The sequence below is a fragment of the Antennarius striatus genome, chromosome 24 (assembly GCF_040054535.1).
Source record: "Antennarius striatus isolate MH-2024 chromosome 24, ASM4005453v1, whole genome shotgun sequence".
Classification (NCBI taxonomy): Eukaryota; Metazoa; Chordata; class Actinopteri; order Lophiiformes; family Antennariidae; genus Antennarius; species Antennarius striatus.
This window is the reverse complement of record NC_090799.1, coordinates 10,518,233-10,537,827: the sequence shown is the minus strand read 5'-3', so window position 1 is coordinate 10,537,827 and position 19,595 is coordinate 10,518,233. Positions and strand designations below refer to the sequence as shown.

The window sequence follows — 19,595 nt, the reverse complement described above, 5'->3', positions numbered from 1 at the left end:
CCCCTTCTTGTTGCTATGGTGATGGACAGGCTGACAGACGAGGTTAGACAGGAATCTCCATGGACTATGATGTTTGCAGATGACATTGTGATCTGCAGTGAGAGCAGGGAACAGGTGGAGGAGAAGCTAGAGAGGTGGAGGTTTGTCCTGGAAAGGAGAGGAATGAAGGTTAGCTGCAGTAAGACAGAGTACATGTGTGTGAATGAGAGGGACCCAAGTGGAAGAGTGAGGTTAGAGGGAGAAGAGATCAAGAAGGGGGAGGATTTGAAGTACTTAGGCTCAACAGTCCAGAGCAATGGAGAGTGTGGAAAAGAGGTGAAGAAGCGTGTCCAGGCAGGATGGAACGGGTGGAGGAAAGTGTCAGGTGTGATGTGTGATAGAAGAGTTTCAGCTAAAATGAAAGGAAAGGTGTACAAAACTGTGGTGAGACCAGCGATGTTGTTTGGTCTAGAGACAGTGTCACTGAGGAAAAGACAGGAGACAGAGCTGGAGGTAGCAGAGATGAAGATGCTGAGGTTCTCTCTGGGAGTGACCAGGATGGATAGGATCAGGAATGAGTACATCAGAGGGACAGCACATGTTAGAGGTTCTGGAGATAAAGTCAGAGAGGCCAGACTGAGATGGTTTGGACATGTCCAGAGGAGAGATAGTGAATATATTGGTAGAAGGATGCTGAGTTCTGAACTGCCAGGCAGGAGGCCTAGAGGAAGACCAAAGAGGAGGTTTATGGATGTAGTGAAAGAGGACATGAAGGTAGTTGGTGTGAGAGGAGAGGATGCAGAGGACAGGGTTAGATGGAGGGGATTGATTCACTGTGGCGACCCCTGAAGGGAAAAGCCGAAAGGAAAAGAAGATCAGGGTTAGCGTGTAGCATCAGGGTTAGCGTGTAGCATCAGGGTTAGCGTGTAGCATCAGGGTTAGCGTGTAGCATCGGGTGTTGGACTCTGGTGTGTTCGGGTCTGACAGGACCCACAGTTGGTTCCACAGATGTGTGTCGCTGGGGGGGGGTGCTGGTCCATCTGAACCCCACCAGAGGGTCTCCTCCTATTGATGGGGGGGCCTCCTGCTGATGGGGGGCCTCCAGGGCCTGTTTGGTTTGGGCCCCTCATTCACACCAGTAAGAACTGCTGATGAAGCACCCCCCCCCCCCCCCCCGCTGCTGAGCAGAAACTCGACCCGGGTCTTAGCTGGGGGGGGTTTAGCTCCTCCATCAGATCCAGGTTCCAAACCCCCCCTGAGCTCCACAAACACACCGAACGCCGAGTCGCTGAGTCAGCTGAACGCAGGCCACGCCCCGCTGGGGTCACATGACCCGGGTCCACCATGGAGCCCAGACAGGGGGGTGGGGTATCCTCAGGTGGGGGGCACAGGAGCTGAGAAGAGATGCAGATGGGAAGTGTCCCCCACATATAGAAAATACCCCCGACCGGGGGCAAATGCAGAACATAGGAACATAGTTCTGTTGTTGTTACCTGGGTGATGGGGGGGGGGGCTCAGAAGGAGATCTCCATGGTCAAAACACTCACCACTTGGGGGCGGGGGGGGTTTAAACAGAGGACCATGAATCATCCAGAGGGCCGGCCAATCAGAGGGCGACACAACAAGACACTCGACTCCCCATGAAAGAAACGGAGCGGTGGGAAATGAGGATCTGGTGGAGGGGGTGCTGAGGAAGAGGAGGAAGAGCGCTGGTGGGGGGTTCAGAACTGGAGCGAGGCAGCGCTGGAGGGGGGGCGGGGGACAAACAGAGGAAGACTACAAAGACCTCCGGCCCAGAGGACCAGACTATCTGCTGGATTAGGAAACATTTATTCCGCCTGAAGCCTCTGAAGCTGTTTGGAGCCGAAACGCTGACTGATGGTTTGCCAGAGATGGGGGGGCGGGGGGGGGGGCGGGGGGGCTGGCCCACATTTGTCACCAATCCAATCACGACCACTTCAGGAACGCTGGGAAAAGTCAGGAGCCCCACTGGAGCTGAAAGGGTGAGAACCAGTCACCGCGTGAACACACGTATGTTCACACCCGTCACCGCGTGAACACACGTATGTTCTCACCCGTCACCGCGTGAACACACGTATGTTCACACCCGTCACCGCGTGAACACACGTATGTTCACACCCGTCACCGCGTGAACACACGTATGTTCACACCCGTCACCGCGTGAACACGCTTCCATTCACTGGTGCTGATTCAGCACCAGTGTTACCTCCGGTACCGAGTCAGAGACCGTGGTGACAATCACACCTTCATCATCATCATCATCAGTAATCAATCACACCTTCATCATCATCATCAGTAATCAATCACACCGTCTTCATCATCATCATCATCAGTAATCAATCACACCTTCTTCATCATCATCAGTAATCAATCACACCTTCATCATCAGTAATCAATCACACCTTCATCATCATCATCATCAGTAATCAATCACACACAAATCTTAAAAATCTATTTATTTAAAAACGTGATTCATTCCAGGAAAATGACAAATGACTGTATAATGAACAGAAACCATCAGACTGTGTGTGTGTGTGTGTGTGTGTGTGTGTGTGTGTGTGTGTGTGTGTGTCCCAGGGTAAACTTATTGAGACCAGTTTATGCACCAGGAGGTGTACCGGGTTTCACCACTAGGGGTCACATCGGACCCAGGAGCTGCTCCAGCTGGTTAGCACTGCTAACGTTAACTTAGCAACACAGCAGCTAACATCCTGTTAGCTCGACAGTCAGTCAGTTACAACAGGGAGAACTCTGAACACGTTTGGTTCTGACGTCACGGAAACACGCCATCAGCAAAACCATCAGTGAAGTATGGTCACCACTGGCTTCCACTGGTCACCACTGGTCTCCACTGGTCTCCACTGGTCACCACTGGTCACCACTGGTCACCACTGGTCTCCACTGGTCACCACTGGTCTCCACTGGTCACCACTGGTCACCACTGGTCTCCACTGGTCACCACTGGTCAACACTGGTCACCACTGGTCTCCACTGGTCACCACTGGTCTCCACTGGTCACCACTGGTCTCCACTGGTCTCCACTGGCTTCCACTGGTCACCACTGGTCACCACTGGTCACCACTGGTCTCCACTGGTCACCACTGTCACCACTGGTCACCACTGGTCTCCACTGGTCACCACTGGTCACCACTGGTCTCCACTGGTTGCCTGGGGTTAACCTGGGGTCAGTTGTCATGGTAACCTGAAAACAGCGCGTATTAATCGTGCTGCTGAATGAATTTGTGGACGCAGCAGACGCTGTGACATCATCAGGTGTGTGTTAACACACACTGCACCAGGTGACACGGAGCTAATCCGCTAACGCTAGTGCTAAGTGATGGAATGAAACCCAGAGCAGAACAGTAAAACCAGGAGACCCCATGGAGTGTGTTCACACACACCTGTTCCAATCAGGACGTGTCTGACTGGACGCACCACGTCCAATCAGGACGTGTCTGACTGGACGCACCACGTCCAATCAGGACGTGTCTGACTGGACGCACCACGTCCAATCAGGACGTGTCTGACAGGCGTGTTAAGGTCACCTCCTGATGTGTGAACACAAGTGACTCGTCACAACGGATCCCTTCAGATAAACAACAAACAGGCTGGAACACGTCACCACAAACAGGTCTGCTGGGATGTGTGTGTGTGTGTGTGTGTGTGTGTGTCTCTGCAGTCATTGAGTTGATCTGAAGGAACGTCCTGACAGAAACGAACGCTACATGGAAGCTAGCAGATCCCACCTCACAGCATTCTGGGAAATATTGGACTGGGATCCTATGGCTTATTTTGTAGCTTTCAGATTTGTACAAAGCTAGGCTAGGCTAACCACTTTTGTAACTGAACAAACAAAGCTAGGCTAGGCTAACCACGTTCGTATCTGAACAAACAAAGCTAGGCTAGGCTAACCACGTTCGTATCTGAACAAACAAAGCTAGGCTAGGCTAACCACATGTCAAGAACAATAATGAGAGTCGACATTCCAGAACAAACTAGATGCACCACAGCGTGAGGTTTAAAGAACTGCTGCATGCTGGGAAATAAATGTTCAGGACTCAAACCAATCTAACGGAGTGTTCAACGGTTAGCTTAGCCTAGCATAAAGACAGCATTATTCTTCAGATTGTTAAAGACCTCAGAGTCGAGTTTGATTTGTGCGTCAATAATGTGGTGGAACAACTGGACCAATCAGCGCCGCACAGACCTACAGGACGTCCAACACGTCTCAGGTCGTCACGGAGACGCCAGGGTGGGAACAGTGCATGCAAATGTTTGTCCATCCCTGGAACACACACACACACACACACACACACACACACGCACACACACACACACACACACACACACACACACACACGTCTACTCGTTATGCTAGAAAAAGTCATTTTGAAATCTCTCAATTCATAAAACTAGAGGAGAGAATAAAGGTACAGCTGTCCCGTCAGGCGGTGGGACCCCCCGCTGGGATGCCCCCGCTGGGAGGCCCGGCTGGGACGCCCCCGGTAGGATGCCTCCTGTAGGACGCCCCCGGTAGGTTCCAGTGCAGTCCCTGTGGAGGACGCGAGCCGACGCCCTGCTGCCCCCTACAGACAGTCAGATGGACGCCGGTCTTTAAGCCACGCCCGACGCTCTGGGTTCCTGGTAGGGGGGTTCTCCCATCCCCCCCGGACCCAAAGGGCAGTAGGTGGTTCCAGAGGCAGCAGACCTGCTGATTGGTCCTTTATTCCCAGTGGCAGTGACATCACAAGTTCTCCAAACCCTCAGGAGTGCCAAAGGTTTGTCCAGATCTTCATGGAAGTTCATAAAGGCTACCCCCCCTCCCAAAGACCCCCACCCCAAAGACCCCCCCAAAAGATCCCCACCACAAAGACCCCCACCCCCCACTGCAGTGCCAAAAAGCTAGAGTCTGGCTCCGGTTCCCGGAGCCTCACTCCCACCGCCTGGCGCCCGGGAACAGGTGAGTGTCCCAGAGGTCGTCTGAGGGCGCGTGTCGCTGGTGCGGGGGGCGGGGCCTCCGGGGGGCACTGCAGTGGGCGGGCGTGGGGGGGAACGTGTGTCAGTCCATCTCCAGGTCCATCAGCTTGTTCCGGGAGCGGGGGGTGTGGGCCAGGTTCCGGCAGCAGCACTGGGCGCAGACCAGACCCAGGACCAGTGAGAACAGCCCCACGCCTGGAGACACAGGACACGGGACACAGGCGCATCAGTCACTCTGCCACTCTGATTGGTCGGCCCCTAACACCCCTACAACCCCCATGACTCTGGACAAGACCCTGGTGCATGCTGGGTAGAATCATACGACCTACTGAACTTCATAATAAACGATTAGAATAGACCCAGGAGACACAGGTGATGCGTTAGGGTGCAGACACATGAGACACAGGTGACAGGTTAGGGTTCAGACACAGGAGACACAGGTGACAGTGTAGGGTTCAGACCCAGGAGACACAGGTGACGGGTTAGGGTTCAGACACAGGTGATGGGTTAGGGTTCAGAACATGGAGACACAGGTGACAGTGTAGGGTTCAGACACAGGAGACACAGGTGATGGGTTAGGGTTCAGACAGAGGAGACAAAGGTGACGGGTTACGGTTCAGACCCAGGAGACAGAGGTGACGTATAGGGTCCAGACACAGGAGATACAGGTGATGGGTTAGGGTTCAAACAAGTGGACACAGGTGATGGGTTAGGGTCCAGACACAGGAGACGGGTTAGGGTTCAGACACAGGAGACACAGGTAACGGGTTAGGGTTCAGACAGAGGAGACACAGGTAACGGGTTAGGGTTCAGACAGAGGAGACACAGGTAACGGGTTAGGGTTCAGACACAGGAGATACAGGTGTCGGGTTAGGGTTCATACTAAGGAGACACAGGTGACCGTGTAGGGTTCAGACACAGGAGACACAGGTGATGGGTTAGGGTTCAGACCATGGAGACACAGGCGACGGGCTAGGGTTCAGACACAGGAGACACAGGTGATGGGTTAGGGTTCAGACCATGGAGACACAGGCGACGGGCTAGGGTCCAGACACAGGAGACACACGTGATGGGTTAGGGTCCAGACACAGGTAACAGGTAACAGGTTAGGGTTCAGACCATGGAGACACAGGTGACGGGTTAGGGTTCAGACAGAGGATACACAGGTAACAGGTTAGGGTCCAGACACAGGAGACACAGGTGATGGGTTAGGGTCCAGAGACAGGAGACACAGGTGATGGGTTAGGGTCCAGAGACAGGAGACACAGGTGTCGGGTTAGGGTCCAGAGACAGGAGACACAGGTGATGGGTTAGGGTCCAGACACAGGAGACACAGGTGATGGGTTAGGGTCCAGACACAGGAGACACAGGTGTCGGGTTAGGGTTCAGACCCTGACTGACTATCAATCGGTCTCTGTGAACAAGTGGGCAGGTTGGACCAGACTATTTGCTGGACCCTGGTCTCCACAGGGTTAAACCCCTTCAGAGCTGTTCAGGTGTGGGCGGGTCTTCAGGTGAGGATGAAGTTGTTTACCTATGGAGGCCGACACCCCGTAGAGGAGGGGCAGCTGGAGCGACTCCCACACTGCAGAGGAAGAAAAGCACACGTGTGTCACAGTGACGTCACACAGATATCACACGCGTGACGGTGATGTGACGCGTCCTCACCTGCAAACCGGACCGTCAGGAAGATCCGGGACGACGTCAGCTCCTCGGCTTGAGTCCAGGCGCCGGTGGAGGCCGACAGGTACCAGGGCGTGGCCACGCAGTGATACTCACCGCTGTCACTGCGCACACACACGCACACACACACGCACACGCACACACACACACACACACACACACCAGTCAGGTGCTGGGATATCCCACTGGGTGTGCAGCAGACGTGCAGCACACACACACACACACACACACACACACACACTCACCTGTCCCGCGTGCCGTGGATGTTCAGCACGTAGGTGTGTGTGTCGTGTCGTTCGATGGAAACGTCGCTGGACGAGTTTCGAGATTCTTTCCTCAGGACCCCGAAGCGGTCGATGCTCGCCACCGGGGTAGTGGTCTGTCCGCCGCGCAGCCGGGTGAAAAACCAACGCACCTCGTAGGCCAGGTCACCTGACAGACAACAGCCAGTCAGGAATAACCAGGAAACAAACAGGAAATAACCAGGAAACAAACTGGACACAAACTGGAAACCAACAGGAAACAAACAGGAAGCCAACAGGAAACAAACAGGAAGCCAACAGGAAACAAACAGGAAGCCAACAGGAAACAAACAGGAAGCCAACAGGAAACAAACAGGGAGCCAACAGGAAACAAACAGGAATCCAGATGACTGGACCAGAAGAGGTTTCCAGGCTTTAGCAGCTCAAGCAGTTTCTTTCTTCAGATCTGCAGCGACTCGACTGCTAAACGTTCGGATTTCTTTTCAGATGTTAGCTGTGAGCTGAGCTAACGTGCTAACGTGAGCTAACGTTTGGTTCTAGCTCGGCCTGAACTTGCACATCCAGAACGCCTCAGCTGCTGTCTGGTCTCTGGGGGGTCGTCACCCCCCGAACCTCAACCAACGTCCAGCACACACACACGCAACTGACTGGACACACACACACACACACACACGTCTGACTGGACACACACACACACACACGTCTGACTGGACACACACACACACGTCTGACTGGACACACACACACGTCTGACTGGACACACACACACACACACGCGCGTCTGACTGGACACACACACACACACGCGTCTGACTGGACACACACACACACACTCACACACACACACACACACGGTGGCTTGACTTCCTTCATAACGCAGGAAATGAGCCTGTTATTTTAGGACGTACAAAGCAGCGCTAATTTTACTATGATGAAAAAAAAGCACACGCACACACACACACACACACACACACACACACACACACACACACACACTCCCCTGCGGTGAGAGGAGCGATAAAGAAGATGAAGCGATGGATAAAAAGGAGGATAGTGATGACAAAAGAAAAAACAGGGAAGAGAGAATTTGCAGTAATAGATGTAATCTCTGGAAGGGGGCGAGCGAGATAATTATTTCTGAGGCAGAGAGAGAGAGAGACAGAAGTATCATTAGTCTGTCAGGGAGAGAGGAGTGTTAGCACCAGAACACACACACACACACACACAGTAAAAACCCCACAGAGTCATCGCTATCGTTTAGGAGACAAACACACCAAACAGAAAAATACAGAAGGATAGTGAAGATCACCCAGAGCCGAGGACAAGAGCACTGGGAGCACTGGTGTAAAGTCAGGCTCCAGTGGGAACACTGGTGTAAAGTCAGGCTCCAGTGGGAACACTGGTGTAAAGTCAGGCTCCAGTGGGAACACTGGTGTAAAGTCAGGCTCCAGTGGGAACACTGGTGTAAAGTCAGGCTCCAGTGGGAGCACTGGTGTAAAGTCAGGCTCCAGTGGGAACACTGGTGTAAAGTCAGGCTCCAGTGGGAGCACTGGTGTAAAGTCAGGCTCCAGTGGGAGCACTGGTGTAAAGTCAGGCTCCAGTGGGAACACTGGTGTAAAGTCAGGCTCCAGTGGGAACACTGGTGTAAAGTCAGGCTCCAGTGGGAACACTGGTGTAAAGTCAGGCTCCAGTGGGAACACTGGTGTAAAGTCAGGCTCCAGTGGGAACACTGGTGTAAAGTCAGGCTCCAGTGGGAGCACTGGTGTAAAGTCAGGCTCCAGTGGGAACACTGGTGTAAAGTCAGGCTCCAGTGGGAACACTGGTGTAAAGTCAGGCTCCAGTGGGAAGCGAGGTTTAGTAAACTGAACTTTATTGTGAAGGGGTTCCACTTCCTCTTCCTGCTGCAGCTCCTTCCATCTGTGGCCCTGTCTACCTCCTGACACGTGTCAACAAGCCAGCAGTCGGTCTGCGTTCCCTGACAGCATCACGTCTGAGGCGGGCCAGCAGGTTCAGGTGGGCGGGGCCTATCAGTGATGGCAGCACTATGGAGCAGCTTCAGGTGGGCGGGGCCTATCAGTGATGGCAGCACTATGGAGCAGCTTCAGGTGGGCGGGGCCTATCAGTGATGGCAGCACTACGGAGCAGCTTCAGGTGGGCGGGGCCTATCAGTGATGGCGGCCCTTGGAGCAGCTTCAGGTGGGCGGGGCCTATCAGTGATGGCGGCACTACGGAGCAGCTTCAGGTGGGCGGGGCCTATTGCTAACAGAATCCGCGGCTCCTGGTGAAGGTAATAAAACCAGAACGACTGTCTGTGGAAATGAAGACAGTCTGATTGGATTCCTGTGGATTAATCCCCTGAGGAAAGTCCACACACACACACACACACACACACACACACACACACACACACACACACACACACACACACTAAAGACAATTAGCAGCAGTGCTAATGAAACTCTGTTCTCTGCTCCATAAAGCCGGTGGAGAAGAAACTAAACAGCTTTTGGTTTAAAAGACCTCCAGTAAATGAACCCCCCCCCCCCACGCTGCTGGAACACACACCCAGATGCAGAGCTGTTACTGACGGAGGACCCCCCCCTGACCTGCTGTGTGCCGTCCTGTCTTCCCCCCCAGGTCTGGACCTCACTGAGGCCTACAGACAGAACCTCAGTGGATCCATTGGAGGTCCTCCAGCCTGCTGATGGGGGGGGGGGCACTTGTGTGTGATGGTCCTGAAACATGTGAACTTCCTCTGAAGCTGCTTCACTTCCTGTTTAACAGGAAACGTAACGGGCTGAGAAGAACGGAGATGTTCACACCTCCTGCTCACAAGACCCCCCCCTCCTGCTGCTCCTCCAATACAGGCGTTCGGTGTCTGATGAGACTCCTGCTGGAGGTGCTGAGATGTTTGACCTCACACACACACACACACACAGATGATGATGTTTGATCTTCATCAGTGACCCGACGGGGGCTTCAGACACCAGCAGCCTGAACAGCTAGTGTGCTGAGAACCATCTGGCCCTCATCCTCATCTTCATCCTCATCTCCTTCAGCTCCTGGTTCTCCTCAGGACCCAGGTCCTTCTCTCTCTCTGGGACTCTTCTGAGCTTCTCTTCCTCCATCAGTGCTTCCTCTGTTCACTCCTTTCACTCTTGTTCACTCTTGTTCACTAACAATCCGTCCCTCCTCCTCCTCCTCCTCTCCAGCTCCTCGTCTATTCTTCTCCACCTTGTTCTATCTCCCCGGCCGGCTAACGGAGCGTGAGATTGGCTAATTAACGGCTGCCTGTCGGCCCTGCAAAGACAGCTGGGTAATTTGGCGGGAGTGGAGAAGAGGGGGGTGGGGGGGAGAGGAGCCAAAAGAGGAGAGGAGGAAGCATCGCTGTCTTCATCAGCCGCTTCAGAACACCGGCTGGCTGGTCTCCCCACGCGGGGTTAAAACGCTGGGGTCACGGGTTCAGGGACAGGAAGCGGTGAGGAAGATGAAGATGGCGATGAAGATGTAGAGGACATGTCAGCAGACTGAGGTCTTCACGCCGTCAGGTTCAATGTTTCACAGCATCACTAGCAGCATCCGCCCACCAGCACGTGTCACTGTTTGACTCCGCCCATCTCTCTCTCTAACCCTGACCCCTGACCCCGGTGACCTGCTGTAGTTCCCGTCGGTTGGGGGTCATCAGATCTTCCTGGATGAATCTGAACTCAGTCTCTACAAACACTGGAGCGCTGGAGGGGAGGAAGTGCTGACGGTTGCTATGGAAACAGACGATCTGCTCGTGATGGGGTAGCTTCTTAAATGGGAACAGTTTTTACGTCTGGGGGGGGCTCTTCTTCCACAGAGACAGCCAAGTGCAGGGGCCCAGGAGGAAATGAGGGTCCGGTTGGACCCGAGGTTACCCCCCTAGTCTGAAGCCCACGGACATCAGCCAATCAGCAATCAGCCAATCAGCAATCAGCCAATCAGCTTGACCGTCTGTTCCTAATGCTTGAGGTCTGATGGTGGGTGGGGGCGTGGCTTTCAGGGAGTGTTGTTATCCAGGGAGGAGGAGCAGGAAGTGTTTCCTCCCAGGAGGAGGAAGTGTTTCCTCCCAGGAGCAGGAAGTGTTTCCTCCCAGGAGGACGAAGTGTTTCCTCCCAGGAGCAGGAAGTGTTTCCTCCCAGGAGGACGAAATGTTTCCTCCCAGGAGGAGAAAGTGCTTTCTCCCAGGAGCAGGAAGTGTTTCCTCCCAGGAGCAGGAAGTGTTTCCTCCCAGGAGGACGAAGTGTTTCCTCCCAGGAGGAGGAAGTGTTTCCTCCCAGGAGGAGGAAGTGTTTCTTCCCAGGAGCAGGAAGTGTTTCCTCCCAGGAGCAGGAAGTGTTTCCTCCCAGGAGCAGGAAGTGTTTCCTCCCAGGTGGACGAAGTGTTTCCTCCCAGGAGGAGGAAGTGTTTCCTCCCAGGAGGAGGAAGTGTTTCTTCCCAGGAGCAGGAAGTGTTTCCTCCCAGGAGCAGGAAGTGTTTCCTCCCAGGAGCAGGAAGTGTTTCCTCCCAGGTGGACGAAGTGTTTCCTCCCAGGAGGAGGAAGTGTTTCCTCCCAGGAGGACGAAGTGTTTCCTCCCAGGAGGAGGAAGTGTTTCCTCCCAGGAGGAGGAAGTGCTTCCACCCAGGAGGACGAAGTGTTTCCTCCCAGGAGGAGGAAGTGTTTCTTCCCAGGAGCAGGAAGTGTTTCCTCCCAGGAGCAGGAAGTGTTTCCTCCCAGGAGGAGGAAGTGTTTCCTCCCAGGAGGACGAAGTGTTTCCACCCAGGAGGAGGAAGTGTTTCCTCCCAGGAGGAGGAAGTGTTTCTTCCCAGGAGGAGGAAGTGTTTCTTCCCAGGAGGAGGAAGTGTTTCCTCCCAGGAGGAGGAAGTGTTTCCTCCCAGGAGGAAACTAATGTGATTTATCAGAAATAGTTCGGGGCACCAATAACACGGCTGCAAACAGACAGCATGTAGCCACACGCTAACAGAACACACACACACACACACACACACACACACACACACACACACACACACACACACACACACACACACACACACACACACACACACACACACACACACACACACACACACATTCACTGACCCGTCACTGAAGAAGGCCCGGTATACCCCCCTGAACCCTGCAGCCAGTGGTCACTGGACTGGACCACATTGACCCCCCCCGTCCTCACACACACCACTGAGCACTGCCCCCCCCCCCCAGGTCAGTGTCCCTCCTCTGATGGATTTTGACACCACAGAGGAGCTGCAGGAGATGTTCTGACCCGGAGCTCCAGCAATTACCCCGATCCCACTCACAGCTGACACCCAGGACAGGGTCCCTCACCCCCCCACGTCAAAGCTGCTCACCAAACCCCCCATGACAAAGACAGTCACTTACTGAATAAAAATCTATGGAAACCAGGACCAGAACCTGGACCAGAACCAGATTCAGGACCAGAACCAAAGCCAGGACCAGGAGTAGAAACAGAACCAGGACCAAAACAAACACCAGGACTAGCACCAGGACCAGGACCAGGACCAGGACCAGGACCAGCTGGACGTGTTCCTCATTACCTCTAATCAGCAGGAGTTTCACCATAAAAACAAGTTCAGACAGGAGAGCTGAGTCAGCAGGATGGAGGAATGTAACACACACACACACACACACACACACACAAAGGTCAATAAGCTGTGGAGATATGATGATAACCAATGAACCAGTAGGAACACGCCCACCAGAACACAGGGAGACGCCCACTAGAGTGTGTTTGTGGAGTCACATGACCCCCCCAGCATGAGCACACAGGCCCTCATATCGCCTCAGGTACACCTGAGCAGGTGCACGTCTGCTGTGACCAATCAGACGCTCCTCTCACACCTGCACCCAAACAGGAAGTGGAAACGGCTGGGGCAGAAACAAATGGGGCGGGGCAGAAACAAAGGGGCGGGACAGAAACAAATGGGCGGGACAGAAACAAATGGGGCGGGACAGAAACAAATGGGGCGGGACAGAAACAAAGGGGCGGGACAGAAACAAAGGGGCGTGACATAATGTGGGGGCGGGACAGAAATGAGGGGGCGGGGCGGAACACAGCCGCTCTGTGGAACATGTGGGGTGGGGGGGCCTGCTGCACACCTTAATGGAACACCCCCCACCCCTCCCCCAAATGTCACCCTCCCTGTGAGATGAGTCAACAGCCTTTAACCCAGAACCCCCAGGGGTTGTTACCCCCCACTGACAAATACCTCCTGCTACCTAGTACAGTGTGTGTGTGTGTGTGTGTGTGTGTGTGTGTGTGTGTGTGTGTGTGTGTGTACCGGTCTTGGGGGGGGATCCAGACGCGCTGAGGGAACACTCCATCTTGGCCGTCTCATGGGGGTAAACGCTGCTGGTGTCTGATTGGATGGCGATGGAGAAGGCGGGGCCTAGAACAGCAAACAGCTGACATGAGCTGTAGCTCTGTGATTGGTTCAAATCTCAGCGAGAACAGACCAATAGATCAGAGCCCCCCCTGATGTCACAACGTGACCCCCCCATCTGATGACATCACAGTGTGATCAATTGGGGTGTGGGTGCAGTCTTCAGGAGGACCTGAGCTGTTGAGACCCCCCCCAATCTGAGACCCCCAAGGAGATCAGCCCCTAAGGATTCTGGGAAACGGCTCAGCGTGAAGGCTGAATGCTGTGGGAGGGTGTGTGTCTGTGTGTGTGTGTGTGTGTGTGTGTGTGTGTGTGTGTGTGTGTGTGTGTGTGTGTGTGTGTGTCTGTGGGTGTTTGTGTGTGTGTCTGTCTCTGTGTTTGTGTGTGTGTGTGTGTGTGTGTGTGTGTGGGTGTTTGTGTGTGTGTCTGTCTCTGTGTTTGTGTGTGTGTGTGTGTCTGTGTGTGTGTGTGTGTGTGTGTGTGTGTGTCTGTGGGTGTTTGTGTGTGTTGTGTGTGTGTGTGTGTGTGTGTGTGTGTGTGTGTGTGTGGGTGTTTGTGTGTGTGTCTGTGTGTGTGTGTGTGTGTGTGTGTCTGTGTGTGTGTGTGTGTGTGTGTGTGTGTGTGTGTGTGGGTGTTTGTGTGTGTGTCTGTCTCTGTGTTTGTGTGTGTGTGTGTGTGTGTGTGTGTGTGTGTCTGTGTGTGTGTGTGTGTGTGTGTGTGTGTGTGTGTGGGTGTGTGTGTGTGTGTCTGTGTGTGTGGGGGGGTGTTCGTCTCCAGCTGGCTGATTGGCCGGCGGGCTTCTCTTTGAAGACGTCCCCGAGAGGCAGTGAGACACGTGGGGGGGGGAAACTGGGGGGGGGCAAACAGCAAATGATGGGGAAAGAAGAAACGCTGGAGCCCCCTGTCGTCGCCCCCCCCCCCCCTCCAGGCGCTGCAGCTCGTCTCCCCATCACGGTGGAGGACGGCCCCCCTTCCTGTCCAATCATGATGCAGCAGGAAGCTCACACAAGTCTCTGTACAGGTGCTGATAACCCCGCCCCCCCAGAGGAACAGGAAGTGCCCACCGTTCTCCTGGAAGTGGAGCCTCAGCTTGTTGGACTCGGCGCCGGCGGCGCGGGTCCAGGTGTGGCCCCCCGTGGGCCGGGTCCAGGCTGTGATGTCACACCAGTAGAAGCCCCGGTCGCCCAGCTGGACCCCCCCCAGGCGGAAGCGGAACTCTGCTGGGCCCGACTTGGTCAGAACCAGGTTGTCCCTGGGGGGTCACAGGAAACACTTCAGAATAAAGGCGTCCTAACGGGGCATGGCGGCGAGCGAAGCAGGGGCCTCACCTCCGGCTGGGGTCGGTGGCCCCCCCCGGCTGCAGGACGCCGTCCGGACTCAGGGTCATGATGGTCCTCACGCTCCCCTCCACGCCGTCCTGTGATTGGACGAGCACCGAGTAGCCCGCCTCCTCAAGGTTCTCCGTGTCCACAGAGCAGCTCATCTCAAAGGTAGCTCCGCCCACTGGGGTGTCACGCAGGGGCGTGGCCAGAACGTTCAGGGAGGGGCCTGAGAGGAAGCAAGGAAACCCCCAGTCAGTGGATACACACACACACAGACACACACACAAACACACACACATCTACACACACACAAACACACACACACAGAGTCAGAGTTACTTCTGATTGTGGGGGGGCTCTACTGGACGTCCTGTTTGGGAGCCAAACCCAAGACAGAACCCCTGACTGACGGACCCCCCAACACGAACCAGACTCCCCCCAACACGAACCAGACTCCCCCCAACACGAACCAGACTCCCCCCAACACGAACCAGACTCCCCCCAACACGAACCAGACTCCCCCCAACACGAACCAGACTCCCCCCAACACGAACCAGACTCCCCCCAACAAAAACCAGACTCCCCCCAACACGAACCAGACTCCCCCCAACACGAACCAGACTCCCCCCAACACGAACCAGACTCCCCCCAACACGAACCAGACTCCCCCCAACACGAACCAGACTCCCCCCAACACGAACCAGACTCCCCCCAACACGAACCAGACTCCCCTCCAATAGGAAGCAGACTCACGTTTGACCTGCCACTGGACGGTCTGGGGGGGGCTCTGCAGCTCGGTGGTCTTCACCAGGTCCCCCCCGCTGCTGGGGGTCCAGGCCGACACCACACACACGTACCGGCCCATGTCCACTTCCTGTGGGGGGGACACGCCCCGTTAGCGTAGCAACATTAGCATCACGCTTCAACTTGGCTGGCTCATGCTTGGTTCAGAGCTAGCTTAGATTGTGCTAAAGGCGTTAGCTTGCTTTAACAATGCGCTAAAGGCGTTAGCTTGCTTTAACAACGCGCTAAAGGCGTTAGCTTGCTTTAACAACGCGCTAAAGGCGTTAGCTTGCTTTAACAACGTGCTAAAGGCGTTAGCTTGCTTTAATAACGCGCTAAAGGCGTTAGCTTGTTTTAACAACGTGCTAAAGGCGTTAGCTTGCTTTAATAATATAGTAAAGGCGTTAGCTTGTTTTAACAACGTGCTAAAGGCGTTAGCTTGCTTTAATAATATAGTAAAGGCGTTAGCTTGTTTTAACAACGTGCTAAAGGCGTTAGCTTGCTTTAATAATATAGTAAAGGCGTTAGCTTGTTTTAACAACGTGCTAAAGGCGTTAGCTTGCTTTAATAATATAGTAAAGGCGTTAGCTTGTTTTAACAACGTGCTAAAGGCGTTAGCTTGCTTTAATAATATAGAAAAGGCGTTAGCTTGTTTTAACAACATGCTAAAGGCGTTAGCATGCTCACACAAGTGCTAACAGCGTGAGCGTGTCGCTACCTGCGTGTGCAGAAACCGGAGCTTGAAGGTGTCGGGCGGCACCCGGGTCAGAGACAACACGCCGCTGCCCAGCCTATCAGCATACTCCGCACCCGCTAACAGGTTGCCCCGCCCATCCAGAGAAGCCACGGTGTGTGAGGTGTGACGGTCGTCCCCTGTGCCTGCAGCTGATTGGACACACAGGATGACATCATCAGCGTCTCTGAAGGATCAGCTGAAACACCAACAGGCTGAGGTGTGGGTACCAGGGAGGGGGCTGTACCCCCAGCTGACGCCCAGGTGGCCCCCAGGGGGGAGGCGGGTGATGTTGGTCACGTGACACGCCAGCTCCGTGGGCTCAGCCGTCGCCTGGGGGGTCGTGATGGGTTCAAGGGTCAGCGTGAAGTTTGGTTCTGTGAAGGAAACAGTCGACCGTCAAAAACAACGACGCTAACAAACATGCTAACAAACAGCGCTAACAAATATGCTAACAGTGCTAACAAACACATTTTACAAACACGCTAACAAACACACATTAACAAACACGCTAACAAACACGTTAACAAACACGCTAGCAAACACGCTAACAAACACGCTAACAAACAGCGTTAACAGACACCCAGCATGCAGTGGGGGAGGATCCATCACACGCGTGACGGATGCTGAACACACGTCTGAACTCATCATGGATGGCGTCGCCTCATCATCTCACACCAGGAATGAAGTGTGCAGCTCACACACACACACACACACACACACACACACACACACACACACACACACTGGGATCACTGCTGGAGGTGTGATCTACAACAGTCTGCTCTGATGGGGGGGGGTCTGCTCTCACAGGGGGGGTCGGTCGATCATGACAGACTCAACACATGATCACTGACCAGGTTTTAACGTCATGGCCCCGCCCACCTCCTCTCATTGGTCACTGAATACAAACAAAATCAAACCACTTGTCCTCTAGAGGCTGCCAGACAGGTAAGACCAGACACACACCAGAATGTGTTGGCATGTGTTTGGCTAGGGGGTGTGATGTCATCTGGACGTCACACACACACACCAACTCATGCACCATCTGCTACACACACACACACACACACACACACACACACACACACACACACACACACACACACACACACACATCAATGACAGTGTGTGAAGGCATCCCACCAATTGGCAATGTGCCCCCCCCGAAACGTTGCCTTATTTAGTATCAGCAGCTCCTCTGAGCAGCGTGACGTCCGTGTGTGTGTGTGTGTGTGTGTGTGTGTGTGTGTGTGTGTGTGTGTACACTGAGTGTGTTCTAATGAATCATTAGCTCGTGTTCCACAGCCAGGTGGGGGGGGGGGCACACGCCTCTGTGTTCTGTGTTATCACCTCAAACATGCCAACAGAACACGTGAAGCAGGACGACCGGGGGGGGGGGGGGGGGCTGGGTTCCAGTCCAGGAACCAGGGGGGTCTGAGAGAAGCTGCTCCGCCAAAACAAGCAGACATGTGAGACGCTCAGGTTTCACTGTGTGTGTGTGTGTGTGTGTGTGTGTGTGTGTGTGTGTGTGTGTGTGTGTGTGTGTGCCTTTGCTCTTTCTGTCAACAGTGTGCAGGCGGTGGAGGTGTGTTCACACACTTTCTCGAGCCAAACGACATGTAATCTGATTACCGTGAGGTCACGGCAGGTCACGGCGTGATGACATCACATGACCTCACGCCTGTAAACAACTAACCCTGACGACCAGCCGCCGTCGGATGACGACCAGCTGCTGACACTCCAGCTCCTCAGCGACCTAAATATATACCATGAGTAGCCCCGCCCACTCAGACAGACCAGCGCCATCCATCCATCACACACGCACACACACACACACACGCACGCACGCACGCACACACACACACACACACACACACACACACACACGAAGATAAGTAGCTAGCAGCCAAGGGGTTAACCTGGTCCACCTCTGGCCCCGCCCACCATCGCCCACATGGTTACATTACCCAGACAGGAACATCCTGTTCTCCACTGCCTTCAATCAGGTTAGCGTTAGCCTTAATGATGAGCACCCCCACACACACTGCTCCCCACTGCATGTGAAACCGTCAGCAACATGCTAATTACTAGCTACAAATAACCACGCTAATAACAGGCTAATAACAGCAGCCAGCAGGGAGTCATCAGTCAGCGCCGAGCTGAAGCAGCTAACTCCTCTGGAGCTGAAGCTGCTAACTCCTCTGAGCTGAAGCTGCTAACTCCTCTGGAGCTGAAGCAGCTAACTCCACTGGAGCTGAAGCAGCTAACTCCTCTGGAGCTGAAGCAGCTAACTCCTCTGGAGCTGAAGCAGCTAACTCCTCTGGAGCTGAAACAGCTAACTCCTCTGGAGCTGAAGCTGCTAACTCCTCCGGAGCTGAAGCTGCTAATTCCTCCGGAGCTGAAGCAGCTAACTCCTCTGGAGCTGAAGCAGCTAACTCCTCTGGAGCTGAAGCACCTAACTCCTCTGAGCTGAAGCAGCTAACTCCTCTGAGCTGAAGCAGCTAACTCCTCTGGAGCTGAAGCAGCTAACTCCTCTGAGCTGAAGCAGCTAACTCCTCTGAGCTGAAGCAGCTAACTCCTCTGGAGCTGAAGCAGCTAACTCCTCTGGAGCTGAAGCAGCTAACTCCTCTGAGCTGAAGCAGCTAACTCCTCTGGAGCTGAAGCAGCTAACTCCTCTGGAGCTGAAGCAGCTAACTCCTCTGGAGCTGAAGCAGCTAACTCCTCTGGAGCTGAAGCAGCTAACTCCTCTGAGCTGAAGCAGCTAACTCCTCTGGAGCTGAAGCAGCTAACTCCTCTGGAGCTGAAGCAGCTAACTCCTCTGGAGCTGAAGCAGCTAACTCCTCTGAGCTGAAGCAGCTAACTCCTCTGGAGCTGAAGCAGCTAACTCCTCTGAGCTGAAGCAGCTAACTCCTCTGAGCTGAAGCAGCTAACCTGGGATCAATCGTCTGAAGAGGGGGGGTCTACCTGCTTCCTGACAGCCAGCGGTAATTGAAAGGAAGCTGCCAGCACAAACAGGAAGTCACCTGTTATCAGGTAGGACGCGTTTGAGCGAGCAGAGATCAGCTGGCGGCTAAAAATAGCCGTTAGCTGAAAGCAGCTAGCGGTCACAAGGGAACCCCCCATGATGGTGACGGGTGTGAACAGAAAGATGAGGGAATTCACAACTACAAGTTCAGACAGCCACTCCCCTGACCCCCAGTCACACGGGCAGCTCATCACCATTACCCAGAAGGCTTTGTGTTCTGCAGACACTGAGTGTGGGGAGTGGAGGGGGGGGTGTCACCGTTTGATGGATGGAACCGTCTCTACTGTTTGGACTTTACTCTGCAGATCACTAGAACCCTACACCACTAGAACCCTGAACGACTACAGCCCTACACCACTAGAACCCTAAACGACTACAGC

The 19,595-nt window shown here is 54.2% G+C and overlaps 1 protein-coding gene across 2 annotated transcripts in view; it reads right to left on the bottom strand.

The window, feature by feature from the left end:
- Positions 1-4,865: 4,865 nt before the first annotated feature.
- ptgfrnb (prostaglandin F2 receptor inhibitor b) overlaps positions 4,866-19,595 on the bottom strand; it is a 25,048-nt gene continuing 10,318 nt past the window's right edge. Inside the window, exons 6-15 of one of the 2 annotated variants that reach the window (XM_068309667.1) lie at positions 16,418-16,564; positions 16,173-16,339; positions 15,425-15,545; positions 14,678-14,897; positions 14,414-14,601; positions 13,248-13,355; positions 6,906-7,092; positions 6,646-6,764; positions 6,512-6,562; positions 4,866-5,172 (exon numbers count right to left, since the gene is read on the bottom strand). In XM_068309667.1, the coding sequence (XP_068165768.1) occupies positions 5,060-5,172; positions 6,512-6,562; positions 6,646-6,764; positions 6,906-7,092; positions 13,248-13,355; positions 14,414-14,601; positions 14,678-14,897; positions 15,425-15,545; positions 16,173-16,339; positions 16,418-16,564 (1,421 nt within the window). In that variant the 3' untranslated portion in view covers positions 4,866-5,059. Of the gene's footprint in view, positions 5,173-6,511; positions 6,563-6,645; positions 6,765-6,905; positions 7,093-7,233; positions 9,233-13,247; positions 13,356-14,413; positions 14,602-14,677; positions 14,898-15,424; positions 15,546-16,172; positions 16,340-16,417; positions 16,565-19,595 lie in introns of those variants that run through there. The other variant, XM_068309668.1, reaches the window with a different exon arrangement.